Here is a 27,971-nt window from a genome sequence, read left to right as displayed (position 1 = left end):
AAAAAAAAAAAAAAAAAAAAAGAATTTTGCAGATGCAGGCAATTGGATTCTAAAACTTATAAAGAAAGGCCAACAAACTAGAAAAACCAAAATAACTTTGAAAAGGAAGAATAAAGTTGGAGGAATCACACTACCCAATTTTAAAACTTACTATAAAGCTACAATAATCAAATGGCATGGTATTGGTGAAGGATCAGACACACAGATCAACAGAGCAGAAAAGAGAGTCCAGAAATAGACCACACAAATATGGCTAAATGATTTCTGACAAAGGTGTAAAGTCAATCCAACGGAGAAAGAATAGTCTTTTCAAAAAACAATGTTAGAAAAATATGAAACCTAAACCTATACCTTATACAGCAATTAATTTGAAATGGATCATATAGTTAAATGTAAAACTCAGAACTCCAAAACTTCCAAAAGAAAATTTAGGGGAAGACCCCCATGACCTGGGTTAGGCAGTGTTCTTAGACCTGACAGGAAAAGCATAACTCATAAAAGAAAAAAAAATCAGTAAATTGCACTTCATCAAAATTTAAACCTTTTGCTCAGCAAAAGACACTGTTAAGAGAATGAAAAGACTGGGAGAAAATATATGCAATCACATATCCAACAAAGGATTTGTATCTTTGTATCCAGAATACTTATAGAACTTCCAAAACTCAGCAGTAAGATAACAAACCACCCAATTAAAAACCAGGCAGAAAACTTGAACACCTCAGCAAAGAGGATATAAGGATGGCAAACAACCATATGAAAAGATGTTCAACATCATCAGCCACTAGGGAAATACAAATTAAAACCATGACGAGCAACTACTATACATTTACTAGAATGACTAAAATTAAACATACTGATAATACCAAATTATGATAAGGATGCAGAAAAATTGGAACTTGTAGACACTGCTGATAGAAATGCAAAATGTATAGCCACTCTGGAAACAGTCTGGCAGTTTCTTATAAAGTTAAAAATACACTTACCATCTGACCCAGGAAACCCACTCCTGGGTATTTACCCTAGAGCAGGGGTTAGCAAACTTTTTCTGCAAAGGGTCAGCCATTAAATATTTTAAGCTTTGCAGGCCACATATGGTCTCTGTTGCAAATTCTTCATTTGTTGTTGTTGTTTTTTACAAACCTTTACAAATGTAAAAGCCATTCTTAGCTCATAGGGCCATACAAAAACAGGCAACAGGAAAATTTGGCCCATTGGGCATAGTTTGTTGACTCCTATCCTAGAGAAATGAAAACTTAAGTTAATACAGAAACCTGTACATAAATGTTATACCAGCTCTATTCATAATTGCTAAAAACTAGAAACAAACCAAATGTCCTTCAGTAGCTGAATGGATATAAACTGTGGTACATTCATACAATGGAATACGACTCAGCAACAAAAAAGAACATTCTAATGATACATGCAACAACTTGGATGACTTTCAAAGGCATGCTGAGTGAAAGAAGTCAGTCTCAAAAGGTTACATAATGCATGAATCCATTTTATGACATTCTCAAAAAAGACAATATTATTGTGAAAGAGAACAGATCAGGGATTGCCAGGGGTTAGAAGTTGGGGGAGAATGTGATTACCAAGGATAATGATGACTAAAGCATGGCAGAACTACAGATAATTTTTGCTCTGTTATTTTTCTTTATATTTTTCTGTTTTCAGCATTTGACTTATTACTTTGGTAATTCAGGAAGGTTTTTCTCCCCAGATCAAAGTATTAATGGAAGATGCTACTATTGGGCTGCACTCTTTTTACTTGTTTCTTAAATGTTCATTTTCTCACTTTCACTAACTAAAAACCTCTCCCCCTGAGTAGTCTGGTTCAAATGTATTTTATTAAACCACTGAGAGTTGAAGTAGCTAAGACTTTACATCTTAAGTTTCTTTTTATAGTATGTTCCAACAAAAGTACTTCACTCTATGCAAAATGCTCAACTTGCTCAAAGTTTTGTTTTCTCAACCTTTTAAATAGCTTCTTACATTCACTTATAAGTTGACCAACAGAACACTATACTAAATTCAGAGATGGGGATTTAAATCAAAGGTACTTTAATTTGTTTCCAATGGGAAAAGTGTAAGCAGTGGGATTAAGCAGTATCTGCCTTAGGCTGCTAAAATGAGTAATTGGAAGAAGGGAAATTCTAACTTCTCCTAAAGGTAAAGGATTGCACCAAATTGCTAGGAAATAAGTGGGCAATGTAGGTACTTCTCTGCTTTGCTACTAGAGCTCTAAATGGTTTTAGAATCAGACTATTATATATGGTAGGGGTTTTGATTTTAATGAAGTTTACAGCTAGGAAGGAATTTACAGATATCTGAATCCAAGTTCCTCACTTCACAGATATTTTATCAAATACAAGAAACAGAACTCTACGGCTGCTTCTTGACTGACCGAATTAGTTGCAAAGAAAAACATACAGATGGTAAGGATAATTAATTTACAGCACCTCCTGCTCACTATCCCCCAAAGCACTTACTGATGTATTCATTCATTCAACTAGTTTTATTCTCTTCATAGAGAAATAGGATTCTACCACTGCGGGGGACAGAAACGTATACAGGGATTCTATCACAAAGTAATTAACTCATTAAATTCAACTATAGGATCTTAGCAAAAAAGAAAGAAAGAGAGAAAAAGTAAAAGATGAGAGAAGAGAGAGCATGGAAGGGCAGAAATAAAAGACTGAAACAGAGACCATTTTAAATAGTACAAGCAATTTTGCCAGCCTTTCCAGTCCTCAGATCTATGCCCTGGAGGAAGCTTGAGACTGGAATTGTGAATCTGCTGTTCCTCATCAATTCAGCTGGCGTGTGCCTGTCATCAGGCCAGCATCTTACTGAGGCAGCAGCTCACTGAGCTGGATGATTTCAGTTTTTTTAAAAATACATTTTCTTCCATATAAAACTTAAGCAAACTTTTTAATTGATGCAATATGATCCCTGCCCTCAAGAGGTCTGCTCACTTATTGGGAATAAAAGATAAACTGGGGATTAATGCATTACACATGAAGATATGTACCACAGGAGGCAGGGAAAGAAGAAATCACTGGGAGCTAAAATATGAAGGGCAGAGATACCAAAGACATGGGGGAAATGGCCTTGAACAGACAGTTGCTACTGGGAAAAATGGAAAATGAGGTTGTATCCGTAAATATGAGGTCAGATTACAGAGGTACTTTTAGAAGTCAGATACTACAATTTAGGCCAGGAGATATAAAATCCCTTTTTTTGTCACCAGGCAGGTGACAAAAGTGAGGGAAGTGGGCTTCCTATATGACAGAAGAGAGCAGTGGGACTGTGTTAAAAACAGGGAGCATGCCCCACCCCCAAAGAGGGCGGCTACCTATCCAGCTCCAGCCTGTTGCCGATATCTGGGAATGTGGACCCCGGTGACCAGACTCTCCAATTTTTTAAGAGTAATTGGAAATTTGAGAGTTTTTATGAAAGTTAAATAAAGAGGAGATTAACAATGGAGGAAGGTTCCTGGGCAAGCAGGAAGGAACGGAATGTAAGCAAAGGGACTGGCTCCTGATAGAAAGGACATTCTGCAATGTAACAGGAAGAATAAAGGAAAGGAATACCAAAAGATGCAGCTTAAGAGGTAGGCTTGGGCCAGGCTAGTAGAGCCCCAGAATTCTGCACATTGTCTCACAAACCACAGAAACCCAGCAGGAAAGGAACGGACAATATGTGGGATGGAGGGAAGGGATGAAGGGCTGCAGGAATGAGGGAGAGTAGCTAGCTGTTAAGGGGGGGATTTTTTTTTTTTTTTAAGGTGAGAATGTCTGTAGTATCTTTATATCCTGGAAGACTAAGAGCAAAGATAGAAGGAGATAGTAATCAGTAAGGTGAAGCAAGAGAGATGGGATGTTAGCTTTCGGTAACAGCCTTATCTACAGATGAATGAGGGTGTGAAGAAGTTGGGGGAGGAGGACAGAGAAAAGGGGAAGACTCTCCACAGCACAGTTCCAGGGCACTAACCAAACCCATGGCAAAGAGGCAATGAGAGGAGTTAAAAACTGAGCTGGGGAAGAGAACTGCTCAGAAAATCACCACGAACGTAGATATCCTAAGTGGAGCTGAGCTAGACAAAATTGGGGATGCCCCTTAAAATGAAAGAGCAGAAAGCACATACAAGCATTCATGCCAGCCAACTGTCCAAGAAGCCTGAAGCAAAGAAGTTCATGGTTGGAACTAATATACCCTCTGGGTTGAGGCTTGGCCATATTCCTAAGCTTTGAAACCTAGGATACTAAAAGAAGAAAGTACTAAGAATATAATCAAAGGAGAAACGAATTAATTGTACCACATATTAGGAAAATTTTCTTATTTTAAAGGACTTTAACTCATATTCTCTCAATTGCCACAGCAGCACTATAAGGCATTAACAGGCCATATATCAATCTTATTTTTTTCTTTATGTGGGTGAATAATGTTTTTTTTAACATCTTTATTGGAGTATAATTGCTTTACAATGGTGTGTTAGTTTCTGCTGTATAACAAAGTGAATCAGCTATACGTATACATATATCCCCATATCTCCTCCCTCTTGCGTCTCCCTCCCACCCTCCCTATCCCACCCCTCTAGGTGGTCACAAAGCACCGAGCTGATCTTCCTGTGCTATGCGGCTGCTTCCCACTAGCTATTTATTTTACACTATATCAATTTTATTTAAAGATAAGAATCTGAGAATATATTGTAAAAGATAATACTGTAAGTAAGCACTATAAATCTGACTGAAATCTAAGTCTGTTGGACCCTAAAACCAAACTATGGGTAGCCCCTGTCTAATGAAATTATTAACCATTCAATTAAAAGGGAAGTGTGCTGTTTTCAAGGTATAATCAAAATAGCATGGGCTTTAGAGTAGAAGACTTTCATTCAAAGACCAGCTCTATCCCTTGCTAGCTCTGTCATCCACATTAAGCAAGTTACTTAACTTCCAGAAGTCTTCCTTTTCTCATTTGTTTAATGGGGTTGATATTATTTCCCTCTCAGGACTGCTTTCAATATTTATAGGAAGCCACATGTAAGCACTTGCTAAAAGGTCTGGCACATCAGGTACTCGATCAAGGTAAGTTTTTCTTCTCACTGGAAGGATTACCAGTTATCTATAGTTTACATAGAAGTTAGTCTCCTTGCAACAGAATTAAGTAAAAGGGATTGGAAAAGGCTTTTATTTTAACAGTAAATCTTATTAGAAGATAAATAGTTCCTAAAGGAACCAGAGAAACTAACTCAAAAAACATACTATAAATTGAAGAACCTAAGTCACAAGAAGAAAACATCATTTCTAGTTTGGTATTAATAGGAGACATGACATAGAGGAGAGAGTAAATAGACTAGAATACACTAAGGTGTAAAGCTCTTCTCACTGAGCATGGAGTTCAAACCTGGAGTCCATAGGGTCCATAAATGGACTTCAAAGAGTTGTGAACCTCTTGAAACTGTTTGTAAAACTGTGAGCACGTGCAAAGGTGCTGTGGTAAGCCAAAAAATGCTTCCCTACCCCCACTCCACAAGATACCCATGTCAAACCTCTGGAACCTGTGAATGTTACGTTATATGGTAAAAGATGTGATTTAGTTAAGGATCTTATGAAGAGGAGCTAATTCTGGATTACCCAGATGGACCCTCAATCAGTGACAAGTGTCCTTACAAGAGACACACAGAGAACAGACATAGAGAAGAGGAGGCGGTCACAGGACCCTGAGGTAGAGCTTGGAGTGATACAGCCACAAGCCCAGGAATGCTGAGAGCTACCGGAAACTGGAAGAGACAAGGAATCTTCCCCTAGAGCCTCTGCAGGGAGTGCAGCCCTGCTGACACCTTGATTTGAACTTCAGCCCTCCAGAAATGTGACAGAATTAATGTCTGGTTTTTTTGTTTTTTTTTGCGGTACGCGTGCCTCTCACTGTTGTGGCCTCTCCCGTTGCGGAGCACAGGCTCCGGACACGCAGGCTCAGCGGCCACTGCTCACGGGCCCAGCCGCTCCGCAACATGTGGGATCTTCCCGGACCGGGACACGAACCCGTGTCCCCTGTATCGGCAGGCGGACTCTCAACCACTGCGCCACCAGGGAAGCCCATGTCTGTTGTTTTAAGTGCTTCTGCAGTCACTTGTAATGGCAGCCATAGGAAATTAATATAGGCGCACTTTTCTGAGAGGAGGGTGCAGAGCTTTCATCAGCCTCTAGAAGAGGTTCTTATGAACCCCAAAAGGTAAAAGATCTACTATGTAGAAGATTAAGCAAAACCATCTATAAACAAAGGAACTAGAAATTTTTTTAAAACTGCAGAACAAGTAGTTACTTGGATAAGGTCCCATAGTAAATATTGAAGTAAGAAAATAATAAGCTGTCCTATGATATCTAATCCAATATTCATTTCACTATCTCTTGGAGCTCAACCCTACAAATGCATTAAAAGGCAGTGATTCCCAAACAATTAAATAGCCTGTTAAAAATATAGGTTCTCAGGCTCCATCTCAATATATTGATCAGAATCTCCAGGGTAGAGAAGTTCATATATGTACATGTTAAAGCTCCTCTGATAATGCAGATGTGCAGACAAATTTGGGAACTACTACTATAAGGCAAGGATCAGTAAACTTCTTCTCTAAAAGGTCAGATGGTAAAACTTTTAGGCTATGCAGGCCAAGAGGCAAAATTGAGTATATTACATAGGAATTTACATAACAAATTTGTTTTCCAACACATTTCTACGAATTTTTTACTGACAAAATTCAAAATATAAAAACAATTGAATACAACTTTTTGCAATATTGGTCTACTAATGAGAAAAATAAAATTCTTTCTTGAGAGGGGTAAGATTTTACTTAATTGGGGTTCAAAGTTAGTGTTTCCTATCATCAGCTCAAGACCAGTTGCAAACCGTCATCTATAAAAACCTCCTGAGCTGGAGAGGACTTACAAAACAAACAGGTAGTGGGCTGGATTTGGCTTAAGGGCTGTAGCTTGTCAACCACTGCAGGAAGGTATATGGAAGAAGAATGAGCCACAGACCCTGCCCTGAAGCAACTGACAAGTTAGTTAAAGAGACAGGAACAGCAAAGGTGAAATAAACAGTGAAAAACATGAAGCAGAATTCTGAATGTTTTATGTTGTAGAGCAGTGAGTCTTAACTGTTTCAAGTATGAAGAGTCTTTTTTAATGTCACAAAATGTGACAAGCCTTGGGCCTGGCAATACGGGCACTCAGAGCACAGGGAAATGATACATGAAATCTGAGCATTTCACCAACACTTGTCTTACAGTCCTATATTAGTCGCCTAATAAATATTTGGCTTTATATCTTGTAACATTTACCCCCTCCATTATTAACAGACTGTTTCTCAAAGTGAGTGGTATAGCATTCTGAAATTAATTTAAATTAAAAAAAAATGTGGCAGAGATCTATGCTAGTAGTTTTTTTAGCAATGAGTGAAAAGATCTGTAACAAAAAGCAACTGTAAAGTCTATAATGCTTTTAACGGATTTCTTATTAATCAAAACAGCAGCTACATATATTTGAAAAGTATTAACATGTATTTACAAGACCCATTATTTATACAACCACAGATGTTACTTAATATGTGTATGGATTCTCGACCCCCTGAGAGAACTCTGAAACACTGCCGAAACTCTCAGCCCAAAGGTTCATAACCACAGTTACAGAGTAGATGCCAAAGAGGTTCAGAAAGAAGGAAACAGTAGAAACTGGAGTAGGGGGCAAGGACATCATAAGCTTAGATAAGGAGATAAATTTTCAAAGAAACTGAAGAACAGATTTTAGGGACAGGAAGAATATCAATGAGAAAATGCAGAGGGGCCAAGGGAGAGCAGCCTTACTGAATAAGAGTTGAGAACAGGATCAAATTATGGACGCCCTGCCTTGCTGCCTGCCTCTGTCACCAGAGCCAGCATCTAAGTGCTTTCCATGTTTCATCGTATCGTGGAGCCCTGATAAGCTTTCTCTCGTTCAGTCTTAGAATAGATTCCTAAATACTTGAGGCGTGTAAGTAAATGACCCTGGTTTCATCAGGTACAACTCTAAGTGGATTGAAAGCTAAACTTTTAAATCTTAAAAAAAAATTTAAAAGCCTTCCCTTGACCCAGTTTCTCTCCTGCAACTATCACTCTCTATTCCTTCAGAGCCACGCTTCTGGAAAGTCATACATTCACGTTTCCATTTCAGCTCCTCCAGGCACATTCATCTCCAATCCACTCCAAGCTAGTTTCCACTTCTACCACCTCAACGAAGCTGCTCTTGCCAAATCAATGAAAGGCTAAACCAGTTCTCATCTTACAAAAGGTAAACTCTCAGCAGCTCTCATGGAGAGCCCCAGCCCTGGAACACTGCTGACTCTGACAAACACGTGTAGGGCAGGCATTCGTTCTACTTCTCTAGCTGCTCCTTCCCAGGCTCTACCACCCTCCTCTCCCCAACCTCCAAATGTTGGCATGCCCTCAGAGTCTGACCCTGGGTCTCTCAACACTCAGTACTTACAATCTCCCTAGGTGAACCCACCCAGCTCCATGGCTTTAAATACCATTGGTAATTTCCCAATTTATCTTTCTAGCTCAGGTTTCTCTTCTGAGTTCTAGACTGCATATCCATGTCTACTTCAGAGCTACACTTAGATGCTTCTCACTCAGCCTGTGCTCAATTTTCATCCTTCCTCTCAACACTGCTCCTTCTCTGGGCCTCCCTATCCACCCAGCATCTCACACCAGAAACCTCATGGTCACCCCCATCACCTGCGCATGTATTCCATCCTTTATGTTCAATCCCTCAGCAAGTCCTGAAACATTTCCTCCTATAAAACTCTCCAATTAGTTCACTCCTTTCCATCTCCACTGCCATCACCCCTGGACCAAGCAACTATCACCTCACCTGGGGAAGCTGAGACTCTTCCAGAGGGTATCGCCTGCACACTCTCACTTCTCTCTAGTCCATTTCCACAAAACAGGCAGAATTACAGATACGAATCTGATTTCATCGTTACAGTTACAAATTTCAGATACGAACCTGGGTTCATCATTCCCTTGCTTAAAATCCTTGCATTGTTTCCTCTTAGGATAAATTTCAAAATCCTCAGTAAGCACTACAAAGCCTCAGTGGACTTGGCCTCATCGGCTCACCCCCACCAACACCACCACCCCTACTCCTCTCCTCTTCATTCACTCCATGCTGCAGCCAACCTGGCCTTCCCATTGTTCCTCAAACATGACAAACTCTTTTCATCCTCTGTATATGTGGCCCCTCCCCCAGCATCACCTGGTCCATTCATACCTGAAGTCTGAGTCTCAATATCACTTTCTCAAGGAGGCCATTCCTCCCTGACACCATCATCTCCAGAACAAGCTCTCTGTTACTTATTCTTATAGCCTTTATACTTGTTTTCGCACTTGTGATTACACAGTTATCATGTGACTCCTTCTGTCTCCCACAAGAAAAAGTCAACAGGAACTGTCCTGTTTTATTTGTCACTGTTTTATTTCCACCACCAGCATGGTGCTTGATGGAGAAGGCACTCAAATATTTGTTATTAGAATAGGTGATGAATGAATTAGAAGGTAGTTAAACATAAATTGCTTTGAAGCATTTCATAATTTACAAACATAAAATTCAGTTAATATTTTAGTTAGACTATGGCTTAAATTACTAACAATAAATTATTTTTATTTATTGATTAAAGCACAAGAACTATATTGAGATATACTATTAGCTAAGTGTGAATATCCTCAAATGTATTTCTAAAACTATTCCATAAAGTTAGCTTTTATTCATTTAGACATACCTTTCCCCCAAAGGTTAATATAACTGTTTTCCTAGGCATTAATATAATAATAATAATAATGGTAATAATAATAATATTATTATTTATAGAGTACCAAACATCATGCTATTCACTTCACATTTAAGCTTCACATGAGATAAATAAAATAACCTCCACTTTTAAAGATGGTGAAACTGAGGCTCAGAGAAGTTAAGTAACTAGTTCAAAGTTATACAACTAACAATGGGTGGTAACAGGACTCAAACTCATACTAACAATGTTTTGGGACTTCCCAGGTGGCGAAGTGATTAAAAATCCACCTGCCAATGCAGGGGATGCAGGTTCGAGCCCTGGTCCAGGAAGATCCCACATGCGGTGGAGCAACTAAGCCCATGCACCACAACTACTGAGCCTGCGCTCTAGAGCCCATGCTCTGAAACAAGGGAAGCCACCGCAATCAGAAGCCTGGGCACTGCAACAAAGAGTAGCCCCTGCTCGAGGCTACTAGAGAAAGCCTGCACAGAGCAACGAAGACCCAACGCAGCCAAAAATAAATAAATTTTTTAAAAAAATTGTTTTAGGTCAATGTTTTTTTCTAATACGTCATGCTGTCTCCAATATCATACTTATTTAGCAATAACTATTATTTGTTAAAAATACAACACCTGTATATAAGTATTTGAGGCTTAAAACAGCTTTAAATGATTATTTCAGCTTTAAAACGACTGCCTAATTTAGTCTCATATACAAAAACTAATTCTATCCCACCCATAAAAAACAGCCTGTGACTCATTCAAAATAACACTTTTTCCTTATCCATGTAATCCATACTTTATTCTACAACATAAATTTAGCTTCTAGTTAATTTTCTTCTCTGCAAAGACCTCAATTAACTTTAAAATTAAATTAACTTTAAAAAATGGAACCATCACATGAGCGGGAAATCTGTATATTGAGCTCCATTTTTCAGAAAACTTTTCGCAGGAGCATTTTGAACACATAGTTCATAGCAAACTCAACTATTCCCAACGCCATCCATCAAAGTAGAAACTATGCCAAAAATCCTTTTGATAGAAATTAATCTAAATCACACTCTCTAACACAGTATTACACAAATCAATAACTTTGCTAACTGGCAGCAGGCAGTCAATAAGCATTTGATTGATCAATCACACAAGATACTTCTACAACTAAGGTCCTGTTTTCTTGACAGAGCAACAGGAAAGAAATATTGTTATTCCTAATCACACTATTTCTAAGACAACTCCTAGTGAAATACATAACTAGTAAGCATTTCCTCAACACAGAAGTAAAAAGGGTTGATTTAACCCAATTACAAATGTTAATTCTTGAAAAACACAGTTTTCAGTAAACACTTTTAAATCCAAAACAGCTTTAAACTAGTTCTGATTAGTAAGCTAGCCTCATTATTGAAGTCATTATACATATCAAAAAGGATCATGAATTTTTAAGAATTAAAATACAGGAAAATATACTTAACATTAAAACTTAGTACAAAACTACAGTAATAAAGAAAGCATGGTACTGGCATAAGGACAGACATATAGATCAATGGAACAGAATTGAGAGGCCAGAAATAAACCCAAATGGCCAATTGATATTCAACAAGGGTGCCGAGATCATTCAGTATGGAAAGAATAGTCTTTTCAACAAACAATGCTAGAACAACTGGATATCCTCCACATGCAAAAGAATGAAGTTTGGACCCCTACCTTACACCATATAGAAAAATTACCTCAAAATGGATCAAAGATCTGAACATAAAACCTAAACTCTTAAAAGAAAACATAGGTGTAAATCTTCGTGACCTTGGATTAGGCAGTGGTTCCTTAGATGACACGAAAGCACAAGCAACCAGTGAAAAAATAGATAGGGTATAGTATATAAAATACAGAAAAAAATCTTATAACTCAATACTAAAAAGACAAATAATCCAATTTAAAAATGGGCAAAGGATTTGAATAGACATTTCTCCAAAGACATATAAATGGCTAATAAGCACATGAAAAGATGCTCAACATCATTAGTCATTAGGGGTATGCAAATCTAAACCACAGTGAGCTATCACTTCACATCCACTACGATGGCCAAATTAAAACGACAACAAAAACCCAGAAAATAATAAGTATTAGTGAGGATATGGAGAAATTGGAACTCTTCTACACTGCTGGTAGGAATGTACAATGGGACAGCTGGTATGGAAAATAGTTTGGCAGTTCCTCAAAAAGTTAAACATAGAATTATCATATGACCCAGCAATTGGACTCCTAGGTCCAAGAGATTTGAAAACATATGTTCACCCCCACATTTGTATATGAATTTTCATGGAAGCATTATTCACAATAGCCAAAATGTGGAAACAACCCAAATGTTCATCAACTGATGAATGTATAAACAAAATGTGGTCTATCCATACAATGGAATATTATTCAGACATACAAAGGAATAAAGTACTGACACATGTTACAATATGGATGAACCTTGAAAACACTATGCTATGTGAAAGAAGCCAGACATATAAGGCTAAATATTGTACAATTCCATTTATATGAAGGTCCAGAATACGCAAATCCATACAAAGTAGAGATTAGAGGTTGCCAGGGGTTGAACAGAGGAGGAAATGGGGAGTGACTGCTAAAAGGTTTGGGGTTTCTTTAGGGGTAATGAAATGTTCTAGAATTAGTCAGCGCTGATGGTTGTACAATATTGTGACTATAGTAAAAACCATTTATTTCTTAAATATAGTGAAATTTATGGTATGTGAATTCTATCTCAATTTATATATATATAAATTTTTAACATATATAGTAAAGTTATATTGATCACAGTTTAGTCTTTGGATGATTCAAAAACATCTTGATGTGTTTAAATTTACAGGTGTTTTATCCCTTAAAGTTTCAAATAATGTAAACTCCAAGTTAATAGCATATGCAAAATGTGTTTATATACCTGATTCATAATGGTTTCTTAAAGTTTAATGAGTAATAAAAAAGTTTGTGGAAAAGTGTTTTACTAGCAAAACTTGATCAGATCTACCAAACCTTAAGAAAAAGTATAACCTCATAACTAAAATTTATGCATGCTTTTTACAATACTATTTTAAAATTATCTGAACTATAATTTAAAGAAACAGAAATCAACTAGACTTGCTTTTTCATATTCAAAACATGAAAAGCAAAGAGAATAACCAATTTTTAATAATCTAGATTTTTATATGACTATATTCAAAAGAAGAATTGAGACATTCTACTAATTAACGAGTGCACAAATAACAGGAAACATTTCACTGGGCTAGGAATATGGTACATAAAACTTGAAAAACCTGTGACCGCAGTTCTTACTAATGGAACTTTATTTTTCAGTTTTCATCACATGCCTCTGCTACATGAAATCAGCAGCTGGGGTCACTAAAAAGCTTTCAGTTTTAATGGTAGAACTCATTAGCATATAGGCACTATTAAGGCATATAAATGCAAAACTACCATATGCCCAGCAGAAATAGCCTACTAATTGTTACTTGAGTATTTTTAAATGAACATCATCTGAGCCTCTGGGGTCCAGGGAGGTAATGTAAACGAGCAAATCAGGTCCAGAGTAAAACAAGGAAGGCGTGGGCTCTTGGGTGAAGTGGAGAGCACAGGCCCATCTAAAGGAGGTGGTCATCACTTAGCTCCAGCAAACTGCTGCCAGATGTGAGAGCCCCACACAGCCAGATTTCTAATTTCTCAAGAGCTGGAAATCTTGGTTTTATCTTTCATGTTTTGGGAAATCCCCCTAATTTTGAAATGTTAGCAACTAATTTTTAAAAAGTTGAAATACTGCGAAGGTCAAATAAAGCCCATCAGCTGCTGAATATGGCCACTAGTTTGCAAACTCTGAAAAGAAACTCTTGAAACTAGTTTGTAACAGATAAACTATAAATATACTATATTTAATAGAGATAATACACTTTTTATTTTACTAATATATATTATATATACTTAATATATTTAATCATTATAATATACTATAAATATATTTTCAAAGTTTGGGGGCACTAGTCATCCTTAAAGTTTTCAAGGTGGTCTATAGACCAGACCCTAGAGAGCAGTAGTAATGTTACATTTCATTCATATTCCTTCCTCAAGTATCAAAGGTAACTCACTTCCTCCATTCATTTTGGTGACATTTTCTGACTGTAGCCAAGTGGAAACAGAGTGGATATCTTAACTATACTCCAGTGATAAGTATTCCAAGAATCAAAACAGTTTGAGAACCAAAACCCAAAACAGTTTAGGAGGAAAAAAAACTTGGGGAGGCTATTTCTTGCTTTTGGACAGACCTTAAAGAAAATTAATTATGTAATAAAGTTGGTCTCCATTTTATAATAATCAACTAGTAGTGCATTAGAATGGAGACAGAGTTGACTGAATTATAATTACATAGTTGAATAAAAGTCTTATGTTGAACTTTCTAGCATGAACACAGTAGAGTTATAAACGTGAATCTTCCTGGAAAATATACATAGCAACAAGGAGAAAGAGGAAAAGAAAACCTCACGAAACTTTTCCAGCAAACCTAGGAGAAAAACAAAAATATAAAAACTCCAAAATACATGAGATTTGACTGAGATCAAACAAAGCTGATATCAGACAGAATCTATATTGGGAGTGGAGAGCAGAGACAGAGACAGAACATGTGGCATGTGATGAGGAGGGCCCAATAATGGCAGATCTCAGAAAGCAACAGCAAAAACACACATTCTTAAGGAGAGGGATTTACACTCGCATGCTGTGGCTGTGTCCCTCCAGTCACAGCTGCAAAAGAAGGAATGGGAAGTCCAGAATTGGTGGCAAAAAGCCTCCTAGACTCAGTCTGGTTGGGAGAGGCAGAGGACTTGTGGCAACACAGAGAACACACCCAGGTGCCATATGTAAAAACAAACTAGCTCTGAGGCAGAAATCTGGAAATCTACCCTGGCCGCACCCACACCTCCTACAAATAACTGAGGAAAATCCAATTCACTAAATCACAGGGAATAAAAAGGTAACTGGCACAGCACTGACTTGGAGATACTGTAAGAAAAATGGTAGAAACGAGCAGCATAACGTACCAGCTGTCAAACAATACTGCTAGAAAAACATTACAATGGAGAAGATAAAAACTATAACTAGATATTCTTGCAAGAATTTAAGAAAATCAATGAAGCCACCCCACTATGAAGAACCTCACAAAGCATAAATAAAATAAGAACTCAAGGAAGAACTGTCTAGACAACAGGAACAAAGGAAGCATGAATTGGCAGAACTCAAGGAAGAAACAGAAGAAAAAACAAAAGCATCACAGAAATGAAGAAACTGAAAGCAGAACAAAGAGACATTGCAGAAGACACAGTAAGAGACATTAAAGACAGAAACAAACAAATGAAAAAGTGTTTAAAAGGATTAAAGAGAAAATAATAAATAAAAAAGATATACAAAGGGAGATCCAACAGACATATAATTAGGGTCACCAAGAAAGAAAACCAAAATGATCAAACAAAATAAATATTTAAAGTTATAATTAAAGAAAACTTTCCTGAAATAAAAATAGATTTGAATCTACATATTAAAAGGCACACATGTGCCAGCATATCCTACACCACATCCTAGTAAAATTACTAAATATTAGAGACAAAGAGAGAATCCTTTGGGGCCAATAGGCAAAAAGATCAAATCATTAATCATGGGAAAAAATTCAAGTTGGCTTCACAAATCTCTACAGCAACATTTAATGCCAGAATACATCTGCACAACACCTGTAAGATACTCAAGAAAAGAAAGAGTGAGCCAAGGATTTTGTACCTGCTAAGCCATCCTAAGTGTAAAGCAACAAAAAGAAGTTCTGAAAATGTTGTAAGAATAATATTCCCATATTATTTTCATGACTCGCTATTGAGAAACTACCAGAGGATAAACTTTAACCAGCCGCAGGATAACTGGGAAAAACTTCTGCAAAAGTGCTTGGGTGAGCGTTATCTATATTTAACTGAAAAATTAAGACTAAAACAGAAAGAGATAAAGGTGATAAATTAGAACACAAACATTATAGGCTATAACAATGTATAAATTCAAATAACAAAAATTGGGTGAAGGGAGAAAGTGAGCAGGAAGTATAATAAACTTACTGCTTACCTTGATGTAACAGCTGGGAGTCAATAGATAGCCTTAAAGCTCACAAATCAAGCAGTAGAAGTAAAAGCATATATAATAGTGCAAATGTAAATACAATTGTGAATAAATACTATTCACTATTGACTAAAACTGGGTGATGCAGAAGAGAAAGGGGAAGAGAGAAGAGAGTATTTAAAAAGAATTTTACCTTTCTTCATAGAAAAAAACTAATAGTTACTATGAAGAGAGAACTAAAAACATCTTATAAAGTAACTAATAAGACAAAAATACAAACCTTTCTAAATATCAAAAGAACAAAAAAGCAAAGAAAGACTACACAGTGAAAGACTTAACATTTATATAATTAAAAACAGAAAACACAAAATACAATGACAGAGCCCAGACAAAACATGTCTGACATATCAATAAATGTAAACGAATTCAACTCATATTGAAAGAGACTTTCAAATTGACTCATAAAGCAAAACCTATCTCCATGCTGATTTAGAGATACATCTAAATCAAAGTAATTTAAATAGTTTGAAAACAAAAGGATGGGCAAAGATATACACGCAAATGTAAAAAAAAAAAAAGAAAGTAGGAATTATTTGACCCAGCTCTTTCTGACTCCAGAATCTGAGGTCTTACCTATAAACAAAAACTGCAAATAACGTTTCATGTGCTTCTGTAATAGTGCATGTATAGGGTATGTGTACATGAATGAATATACCTTATATATTTTTAAAAACTATAAGAAATTACTCAATTATATACAGTTTTTGAAATAAGACTAGGTATCAAATTTCTGAGTTTAAAGAATTTAGTAATATTTACCTTTAATGGTATATAAAAATTTTTCCATATAAAAATCAAAACACTACTGAAAACTCCTCACCTGGATTTATGAAAAGATCAGCTGTCGATCTAAAAGCATGCAGTAACTCCTTATTCTGATGACAATCTACTGTCAAGCACTCAAAAACTAAAATTTGAGTTGTTCTCTGAATCTTAAGGAAGTGGGATTTTATGAAATTTATAGTATACTACAAATTATTCTGTTGAAGCAACAATTTTTTTTAACCTCTTGAAGTAATCCACAGCTATAATATTGCTCTCAGGCGTTAAAGATCTGTAGCTTCAGAAAAAGATTTCATGCCTCAGAAACAAAAATATGGGTAGTAAAAATGAAGAAACATTCTAGGAATATTATATAAAGGTCAATAACGGCTCTATAAATACAAAAATACACTTGTGGCAGCATCAGCTCAGTTAATGCATAAGAGGAAGTAATTGTGAAATCTGTGTTGCAATTTCAACATCAATAATAAAAGGGGGGATAATAATAGTACCAACCTGATAAGACTGTTGTGAGCATTAAATGACTGAAACACTTAGTACACTGCTTGGCTTATATTGCAATAAATGTTAGCTAATATTATCATCACAAAGATATAAATTTCAAACTGATGTATTATTCAAATCTTTTAAATCTATTATAATTACTGATGATAGAATTAGCCCCACAGAGAAATATTTCCCTAATGGAAAAAAAAAAAAGAATGTAAAGCTGCTCCTTTCCTAAATGCGCTACTCCCTCTCTGGAACCACCCAGCCCTGGGGTGAGATCACGAGCCCTTCCTCTTTCATCCCATGGTACATCTCCATTAGAGCATTATACCAGGATGTGTTCATTGTTGTTGGCACTGTCTTCTCCACCAAGGCTACTGTGAACTCCTTAAAGTCAGTGATTATGTCTTTATGCATCTCAACACCTCCAGGACACCTGTTCCCACACATAATATAAGCTCAATTAAGGTGTGTTCAATTAACAAATGTGGTATTGTAGGTTTTTTTTGTGTGTGTGTGTGTGCGCACGTGTGTGAAAAACATGATCCAGTTCAGGGTTTATATTCTGTGGATTGCAATGATCTTGATTACAGACTGAGCTGCCTTAGCTGCCTACCTTCCTGAAAGGTCTGTTATCAAGATCAGGAAGGCAGGCAGCTAAGGCAGCTCAGCTGGGACCAAGAATGAAAGAAGGGATCTTTCAAGAAATACTTAAGACACTTACAGAGTACCCTGTGAGCACCAGGCAATGAACCGGGTTCTAGGGTTGTAAAGAAGAATACATCTCTGTCTATAGAGAGCTCACAGCCCGGTGGGCACGGAGCAGGTAAGGATCTCCCGCCTACTAGTTAAGTAGAGATGTTAAAGTTAAAGCTAGATCAAGACAGCTGATGCCCAGAATTCTCCTAAATTTCAGTGCTCTTTCCACGAGAACAATGCCTTTCAAATGTTGACAGGGCTCACAGTAAAAAATGTATTCTGTAGCACTACCCAGTACAGACACATACACTTATGATATTTTCTATTTAATTATTTTCTATTTCACTTTTTTAAAATGTTCATCTTGACACATTAAATTGGTTTATGACTCAAAGGTGGAAAAATACTGCTCTAGAAGATATATTTTAAAACTCTCTCTGTCAAAGTCAGATATAATTCCTAATAATTAATTTTTCTCACACAACGAATGTCCCAGCAAAAAAAAAGTAAAACACTATCATATAATCAAATAACCCCCAAAGACTAACACAGAGCTATGACAGCTGTCACTTGGGGAGTGGGAGGAAGCTAAACCTAATCTCCATCAGCTTTCTCTAAAGTAAATACCCGATCTAAGGGAAACAGCTATTGCTAAGCAAAAACGGGGGGCTTGGTGGCAAGTCCCCTGGCACCTCAGCTCTCTTCCAGCCAGACTGTGGCCCAAAAGACTCTCATCATTCTACACAAGAAATTCTGGAGCTTCCACTTATATTGAATATTTTTAAATTATTTTGTGTAAGAGAGTTTAATTAAATGTGTTTGGATGGGGAACAATGAATTTATTAAAATAAGTGAATGAAAATCAAAATAAACATCTTTTTTAAAAAATCTCTCACTGATATTTGCCAATCTTCACTTAAATTGAGGGCAGGGGAGTGTACTGATTTATCCCAGATCTGAATAAAGCATGTACAAGTGAATCATTAATTAAGGTGATAGATTTTTTGGTTTGCTCTTGAAATAAGAGAGCAAGGCAGTACACAACTTTTCCTCAACATAAGATGCTTATACAGCACTTCCCACTAAAGGAAATGTGATAACAACAATTATCACTACCAGCAGCATATTAGAGATGAAGAAACCCCAATATTCTCAGAGTTATTTCAAGAAATGTATTCCCCTGAACAGATGTAAAGTCAGAAACACGCAGAAAGACCAGAAAATCCCTTTCCCTCCTCTGTGTCCACAGACAGTACTCCAGCTCTGAGAACGCAGATTAAGTACAAGAATGTTCAGTCAAGTTCTTGGGCTTACTAGCCTCACCATTCCCCATCCAAGAAGCATGTCTCAGTTTAAAGGACTCATTTTTTGTGACATTTGCCTCAAATTAAAGGACAATTTTATAAAACTTTAATAAATCTTCCTGTCTTCCCCCAAAGAAATCTGTTTAGAACTATGTTGAGAAAAATATTCTTTTATAAAGATAAAATGCATTTTTTGGTAAGAAAAAGGAGAATGTCATACCTATTATTTATCAGCTCCATCCAGTAGAACTTTCTGTGATGATGGAAGTGTTCTATTATCTCACTGTCCAACACAGTAGCCACTAGCCACCTAGTACCGGGCACTCGGAATGTGACTGGTGTGACTGAGAAACTGAGTTTTAAATTTATTTCATTTTAATTAATTTAAACTTAAATAGCCATATATGGCTGGCAGCTACCATATGGGGCAGTGTAGATTAGATAATCAACTTAAGTCCTCAGCAGCAAAGCTGAGTAATTGACTTACCTTAGACAGAATGTCACAATTTAAAAATACGATATTCTATACCAATATTCAATTTTCAGCTTCCTAATTAATATTTAATTAACATTTAAGGTTTCCTCAGAAGTGGCTTTTCAACAAAGTTTGGCAATTTTTATTCTAGAACGTGAACATACTAGATCTGCTGAGCAGGATTCCTTTGTCAACGTTCAATTTTCCATCTGTGAAACTTACGCACAGGGAAAGGGGAAGAAAAACAACTTAGGCCCACCCTCCTCTTGATACAAAGGTAAGAAATAAAACACATAATCTATACAAAGCCTAATACAACCTCCTAGACTCTTCTGGGTACATCTGCTCACCAACGCTTGCTTATGTTTGCTGCTTTAGACCCAGTCGTGGCTTTCAACAAAAGTCATTCCTACATTTCCTTGACCTCTTGACTGTGCTCTGTTATGACCAGACCCTCTAGAAGTATTCTACTTATAGAAAGACCATTTAAAATGTACATACTAAAATATCCTATATTAAATGAGACCAACTGATCAAATGGTCAAAAAGCAGTAGCTTGAAGAAGAGCAGATGCTTCAGAGAGACTAAAATATGCAGATCATGCCAAGACCACCTTCCAAGCAGGTGGCAAAAGAAAATGCGTAGTTCTATAGGCAGCAAGGAAGAGACTCCCCAAGAAAATATGCTTAAAAATACAATGCAGCCTTGCTGTAGCCATAGGATAACTAACTTTAACTTCAATCAGCACCAATGCACTCCTTACAATCTCAAGGTAAATGCCAAATTATTTTTTTCAAGCTTCTCATCATGCTAATACTTATACGCAAATATTCCACAAACACACACACAGGCACAAGTGTTTCAGTAATTTCATTATTTTTAAGTAGAGTGAATTTCTAGAACTTGTATCTAAAAATACTATGAGCTCATTTAAAACAAGCAAACTTAAGTTTACTGTGCAAAGAACAAAGTCACTAATACCGCATAGCATACTGGGGAAAGCTCAGACTATACAGAGCAAAGCAATTCTATGACAGCAGTGCAGTTCAGGTAAGAATTCAACACCATAGATGAAAACTTCATTTTTTTTTTCTCTCCCACTACTACTGCTACCACCAGGTCCCAAAAAAAGGACTCAAAGTTCACCTACTATATCTAAAGAGCATTGGGATCTCAACAAGACACGTAACAAAGAAGCAATGCCTACACTATTCCCCAGGCTTCAGGTCTTGAAGAATAATAAATGGCATTGACAGAAGGAGAAAAGGCTTCATCTGGGGCAACTAAGGGCACTCTGATCTAGCAAGAGACTGTCAGACTCCATAAAAGCTGTGTGCTGTCAGTGCCCTCACATGTGTGGATAAAATCTGGAGATGTAGCCTGGGCAGGAAAGAGGGAGACAGAAAATTTTCAATGGGGAACTGCAGTGCAGTTCCACCCTAAGAGTACCCTCCTCACTCTTCCAAGATACTACCTACAGCACCTGCGGCACTATCTCTAAGGAGCTTATCAGCTATAAAATTCTATGATAAAGCCTCAATGTCTAAGACAAATGCCAGAAACCTCAGTGATTTTTTCTTTATCCTAATTCTTAGAGGAAAAAAGTCAAATAAATATAATAACAATACAGAATTTTCACAGCAGGGGCATAAGTTCTCAAAGCATATAGGGCTTATAAACAGAAAATAAACACTACTTATTCAGTTCTTTAAAAGTTCGCTTCAGAATAGAATTAATAAAAATCTACTAAAAGACACTCAGAAGATAAATTAGCTTAACAGGGATAAAACTTAATTTTTTATACTTAATATTCTAATATAGAATTATGAGATAAAACATAGATTCTAGTAAACAAAAGAAACACGTAACAGAAAAGAAAGCCATTTTTTGCTTGGCTTCAAATGTGAACACAGTACGACACACTGTGAAAAAACTTATTAAACTAACTTAGCACAAATGGGGCTCAGTACTTTTTCTTAATGCCCAATGATTATGGGCTAAATATCTCACCTCTTCATTTTCCAAGCCCTGAAGCCCTATAAAACTCACTCCTATTCCTCTAGGAGAGCTTTCACAGACAGGTTTTAATAGACGTCAATCATTTTAAAACATTATTTAAGGAATTCATCAATATATAATTAAGAAATTATACTTCTGAAAATATCATCCTTCCTAAATTAGGATTCTGGAAAAAAACAACTCAATAGAATTGTTTTCTATTTATTTTTTCAATAGTCAAAGCATCTTCCACCCAAAGTGTAATATATATATATATATTTTTTAAATCATGGCTCCTGACTTAAGCATAACATTACAAAATTTTTAATATGCATTAAAAAAAGTGCTCTCACTTACCTGTATATCCAGCATACCATCCCCAAGAAGCCACCATTCCTAAAAGCCATTTGTACATGATTCCTTCAATATACCAGAACCGCTTACTGTCCAGCAGTCGAAGGGGCTGAAGCACAATTACATAGCAGATGTAGGAGGAAATAGCAACCAGGTTGTTGGCGACCATGAAGGCAAACCTCATCAGGGCTTTCACCAAGATCCAGCCTAGCCACGGAGCTTCTTCCAAAGTCACAGCCATTCTCACATTGGAGACTGTCCTGTCTTTCTGAGATGAAAAAGAAAATTCATTTAAAAAGGAAAATGGATTAAACACATCTCGATAGTCACCAACAGGGAAATCACCTCCAGCACAAAAATAAATGAAAAAATCGAGGGTCTAAGCTTTCCTAGTGTATTACCTCGGCGATCTGTCCGGGAAATTCCAGAGGGGAACAGAGAGCAAGGAGGAGCCGCACAAGGTCAAGGGAGCTGTTCACGGAGGCACAGCTATGTCATAATATATTTAGCAAATGATAACACTATTCCCACCAACTAATCTGTGGCCGGCCCGCACCGCGTCTGACTGCAGTCTTCTGTTGGACTTTAACGAAGAAAAATAGACCCACATGCTTCACACACCCTCAGTATCTCCAAACTGACGATACGAGTGAAAAGAAGACTAAAACGGGGACCTCTCGATCAGATCTCCCAGACACTGCGACCTCGGTACCCTCACCAACACCCTTCCTTGCACTGATTCATTCCTTTAAAAGGTCTCTCGCGTTAGCAAAAAGAGTTAAGTTAAAATTGTTCATCTGCGGCAAATAGGGTCTTGTGTTCATTTTTTTTTCTTTTTACAGAAAAAAAAGGGGGGCGGCAAAAAAGAAGGCAAAAGGGTGAGAGGAAGAAAGTGGGCGATAATAAGGAAAAAAGGATTAAGGACAGGAGTAGGGGGAGGGGAGCCATAGCAGAAGGAGGTGGAGGCAAAGGGCCAGGGATGAAGAGCACCGTCCCCGACCAGAGGGCAGGGAAACCAGCGATGATGAAAGAAGCGGGGAAGAGGAGGCGACGGTAGCGCTCAGGGGGCGGGTGGGGCCCGCCGCGGTTTCCGCGATGTGGAAGGGTTAGGGCGGCGGTCTCGGCCCGCGCGCCGGGCTCACCTCGGCGGGCACGGGCGGCGGGCGGTGGAGTGCGGGAGCCGGTGGGGCCGGGGGTCGGCGGCCCGGGACGCGGTGCTGCGCGGCGGCGGCGGCGGCGGCGGGTGTCCCCGGCCGAGGGGTCGCGGTCATGGACCCGGCAGCGGCGGCCGAGGCGCGGCGCGAGCGGGCGCGCGAACGCCCTACTCCCCTCGCGGCTGCCTGCGGACAGAGGGACGGCGGGGACTTAGAGGCCAGACCTGTCACCGGGGCGGGTCCCGGGGAGGCGGGCGGATGCCCAGCGCCCCCGCCTCCTTCTTGGGGCCTACCGCGCTCTCGTTCCTCATGCCGCCGCCGCTGCCGCCGCCGCCGCCTCCTCCCCGGGCCACGCGACTACGACACCCCTTCCCCGGCCCCCCAGCGCCTCCCCGGGCCCAGCCCGCCGCAGCCCCGGGGCCTGAGCCCACCGAGCCTGGGGTTACCTCGGGCTGGCCCGGCCCCGGCTGGGGCTACGGGAGCCAGAGGAGCCGGAAGAATGCATGGCAGGCGGAAGGAGGAGCGGCGGGGCCCGGCCCCGCTCCGGCTGCGGCGCGCCCCGCGCCCCGTCCACGGCGGTGCCGAGACTCGGTCCCCAGGGCCCAGCCGCGTTCGCCCGGGCTGGCGGGGAGGGGCGGCGGGGAGGAAGCGGCGGGAGTCGGGACTGCTGCAGAGCGGCCCCCAGAGCGCCCTCTAATGAAGGCGCAGCCGCCGTCGCCCGCCTTCTCAAACCGCCGCCGGCGCTGCCGGCGCCGCCAGCGCCAGGGATCCCGCTGTCCGCGGATCGAGGCCCTTGGGGCTGCCTGGCCTCTAGGCCGGGACTTGGCTCAGCTCGGGATCGAGGAAGAGGGCCGCTCGGAAAGATCTAGGAATGAGCACCAATCCTTACACCACACGAGTGATTTGGCCCAAATTGAGAGCCGCTTTTTAGCCAAAACAGCCGTTTTTCATTGTTAGGGCTCTCTCTCCTGACAAACGCGATCGCTGCCCAAACTGGAAAGCTGTCTCCTTGAAGACTGAATGTCCTCTTTTCTTTCCTAATGAAACCCAGTTGCTCTCATGGCTTTTCTTCTGAATCTCCCCAGAGTATTAAGGTCTAGAGTTTAAAATCAATTCATGTTAAGTGCCAGAACTCTTGTTCCTGGAAAGCACCTGGAAGAACATTAATGACAATTCTGATGCCCCATCCATCCTCTCGCCCCCTCCGCCCCAAAAAGAATCCAGGGGGAATGAGCGGTCTACACAGAGACACTGAAATTTAGTTAGTCAGGGAGGGAAAAGCACGTAGGCAGTGACAGTCATTGAGTAAGTGCTCAAAAATTTGTGGCCATAAGTACCCCGGACAGGCCTGGTTATTCCCAAGGTACTGTAGCTGCATTCTGTTTCAAAGGTTGGACCACCAGAAGAAAAATAGAGAAATAGCCCAATGGCCTGCCCACCTGAACATTCTCATATGGCCTACCTAAATTTCAGAACTAAAAAAAAAAAAACTTATAAAATCTTGTTATATACCTTAATGGGGGTAGGGGGTGTGCATTTTTTTGTGCTCCTAGTGAACTGCCATGTTTAAATCAGAATGCCACTTATTCCGCCTACAAAATGTTTATCACTGTGTTTGTTTTGGACTCTCAACGACTTCTCTCTTTCTCTCTCTCTCTCTCAACCCTTAACTTCAGCTCCTCTTTGGCTCACAGATGAAGAAAAGAAAACTCGCCTTATGAACATGTGAAAGAATATATTCTATTTCTGTTCCCTTGGGTGATGAGGAAATATGAAAGCACAGAGCCTGGCTGAAATAATTTATTAGATTTCTTTCCATTTATTATTCATTTGTTTTTATTTATATATGTTGCTTATCTATTTCACCAATATTATATTTTAACTGTACAGGGCATAAAAAGGCACAGACCTTGTCAGAGATCTTTCTGTATAAGATCAAATGATGTATAGCAATAGAAAAGTTAAATATGACCTTTCTATTCCTTGTATTTCCTCTGAGAATTTAGGTGCCAGGCCAATAGCATCTTTAAATTAATCTCATGAGAGAGATAATATATGTACTGTAGATTATTGTTTAAAGTATATCATTATACTCTTAACTGGGTAAGACAGGTAAGGCATATATTCTTCCAAGAATCAAGAATAAACTCCCCTAAGATTCCATTAGGTCCATCACATTCAGCATTCCTCACATACTGGCAAACACTGGCTGACACCTGGAGAGAGATAACCTACCATGTGATCTGTACCCGGTTCCTGAATCACAGAGCATCTGCCAGAGCTTCAGATACTCCAGCACTTGCTGAGATGTAATTAGTACCAATCAGTCATGCCCAGAAAAGGGCCAGAGGTTGGGCAAGACCTTGCACAGTGGGTGTCAAACTTTAGCATGCAAAACATCACTTGTGGTGCCTTCAAAAAAGATTTTTGGACCTCATACCAGAAAATTTTAATACTCTAGGTCCAGAGGGGCCTGAGAACATGCTTTTTAAAAAATGTCATAGGTGGTTCTGATGCAGGTAGAGTATACAGACCATGCTTTAAGAAACTCTGACCTAGAGGTATCCTGAGATAATCACATCCTTTTCTTGACCCTTCATGATTCTAAATCATTTAATCATATCTGTTCTCATCTGTATTAGTTTGCTAGGGCTGCCATAACAAAATACCACAGACTGGGTGGCTTAAACAACAGAAATTTATTTTCTCACGGTTCTGGAGGCTGGAAGTCCAAGATGAAGGTGTTGGCAGGGTTTGTTTCTTCTAAGGCCTCTTGCCATGGCTTGTGGATGACCATCTTCTCCTTGTGACTTCGCATAGTCATCTGTCTGTGCATGCAGGTGTCTGGTATCTGTCTCTGTGTCCCAATCTCTTCTTACAAGGACACCAGTCCTTATACCAGTCACACTGATTAGCACCCACCCTAGTGACCCCATTTAATTTAATTACCTCTTTAAAGGCCCTATCTCCAAATATAGCCACATTCTGAGGTACTGAGGGTTATGGCTTTAGTATATGAATTTTAGGGGGACACAATTCAACCATAACATCATCCTTCTACTGTTTACACTGCAGAATTCTGCCGTTTCAGTAGCTTTTTATGGGAGAGATGTGGAAACCCTAATCTTGAATCTTTCAGCTAGTCCCCTCTTGACTAGCTCCAACTTCATTAAACTTATCTTCAAGCTAAGCACATCGTGTTTCAGGTGTAGGTATGTCCTGTTTCATCGCCCAGGATGAATGAGGGGGCTTATCTTTTTAACTTTCTTGACCACAGCAGCGTGTTCAGTTTCCAGACAATTCAGTGCCTACCATGGATAAGGAACTGCATTTGGTCTGGCTTCTTCAGGGAACAATTTCAGATGACACTTATATTTATTTCTTGTATTTCAGAGTTCATTTAAGGTATATGTTTTGTATTCTTTTACCTTACATATAATACCTCCCTCTTGCCTATATGGTTTTTTTGCCCCTCCAGCTTTCAATTTACTGAGGCAGCCTCCTGAGATTTTTCTGTAGCTTATTTTCACAATACCACAGGCAGACATGCATATATGCTCTGAACAACTGTAACAAGAAGGTTGGGATGGCCAGTTGTTCAGGGTAGAAGATCTATAGAAAGCAAGGGCCTTCTTCAATGACTAACTAGCCTCCAGTCCCCTATCCAGCTACCTTAGAGCCAGGTTTATCAAAACACAAACATAAATTAAGAATTTTGCCACCTTCCTATAGTATAACCCAATAGGGGAAGAAGGAAAACAAGGAGACCCCACCCTATAGCCACAGAGTTATAGTTTCGGTTTCAAAAGCTCACATTTGAATCACAAGAGGATGGTCCTTTGAAAGAGAAATATGACTTCTCACATTTCCAGGAATGTTCAGACATTTTAAAACAATCTAACCACAACACCTGAGAAGGTTTAATTCCACCCATCTGATCCACATACATCCAACAAATTAGGTTATAACCAGGGAGGAGCTCCCTTGGGCAGAAGAATCCTCCTGGGCTCTCTCTTTTTCCTGGTGGCAATTATAAAAACATTTCACCTACCTTTACTGGTTTCTGCACTAAAGCGCCAATGAAATATTTCCTCTCCAGGGGAAACCCAACCAGCAGTTTTATAAACATGCAATGACTTGATACCGGCCTCCCACATCACTAGAAACAGTTGCAACCTAGAAATTAGCACCCCAAGACAGTCATGCATTCTGACTGTTGTCAGCTTTAACTTCAAACAAAAAGGGAGATATATATATACCTAAATATATATAAATATATGAAATATATAGTTTTCTTCTATATTAGTATCCATAATCATTTTACATAAAATATGTTAGGACTTATAACCTTAAAATTTTTTAGACAAGACTTGACTACAGCTTTATTTAAGCCATTTCAGCAACCCTTGTTATTAACAAGGTTGACCCTAAACAGTTTTGTGAAGTAAACAATTCTCTCTTCTCTATGTCCCTCTCCTCTTCAACTAATTTCCCTTTTCCCCTCTTGATACTGAAATGGTACCTAGTTTCCAAGGGGCACTGAAGACCCCACCTAAGACCTCCACCCCCAACAGACAACACTCTAAGCTAGAACCTTCTTTCTCACCTATCCAACATTGCATTTCCTTAGTTCAGCCCAGTCTTTCCTGCCTAGTGTAGTAAACTAATCCCTGCTGAGTTGCTAATGGCTAAAACC

General features: G+C 38.9%; 1 protein-coding gene across 3 annotated transcripts in view; it reads right to left on the bottom strand.

The window, feature by feature from the left end:
• LPGAT1 (lysophosphatidylglycerol acyltransferase 1) overlaps nucleotides 1-23,810 on the bottom strand; it is a 73,258-nt gene extending 49,448 nt beyond the window's left edge. Inside the window, exons 1-2 of one of the 3 annotated variants that reach the window (XM_024133789.3) lie at nucleotides 23,722-23,810; nucleotides 22,125-22,389 (exon numbers count right to left, since the gene is read on the bottom strand). In XM_024133789.3, coding sequence (XP_023989557.1) covers nucleotides 22,125-22,362 — 238 coding nt within the window. In that variant the 5' untranslated portion in view covers nucleotides 22,363-22,389; nucleotides 23,722-23,810. Of the gene's footprint in view, nucleotides 1-22,124; nucleotides 22,390-23,263; nucleotides 23,459-23,721 lie in introns of those variants that run through there. The other 2 variants (XM_024133788.2, XM_055084097.1) reach the window with 2 other exon arrangements.
• Nucleotides 23,811-27,971: the final 4,161 nt, after the last annotated feature.

The sequence above is a fragment of the Physeter macrocephalus genome, chromosome 4 (assembly GCF_002837175.3).
Source record: "Physeter macrocephalus isolate SW-GA chromosome 4, ASM283717v5, whole genome shotgun sequence".
Taxonomy (NCBI): Eukaryota; Metazoa; Chordata; class Mammalia; order Artiodactyla; family Physeteridae; genus Physeter; species Physeter macrocephalus.
The sequence above is the reverse complement of the archived record's forward strand: the minus strand, read 5'-3'. Positions and strand labels throughout refer to the sequence as shown.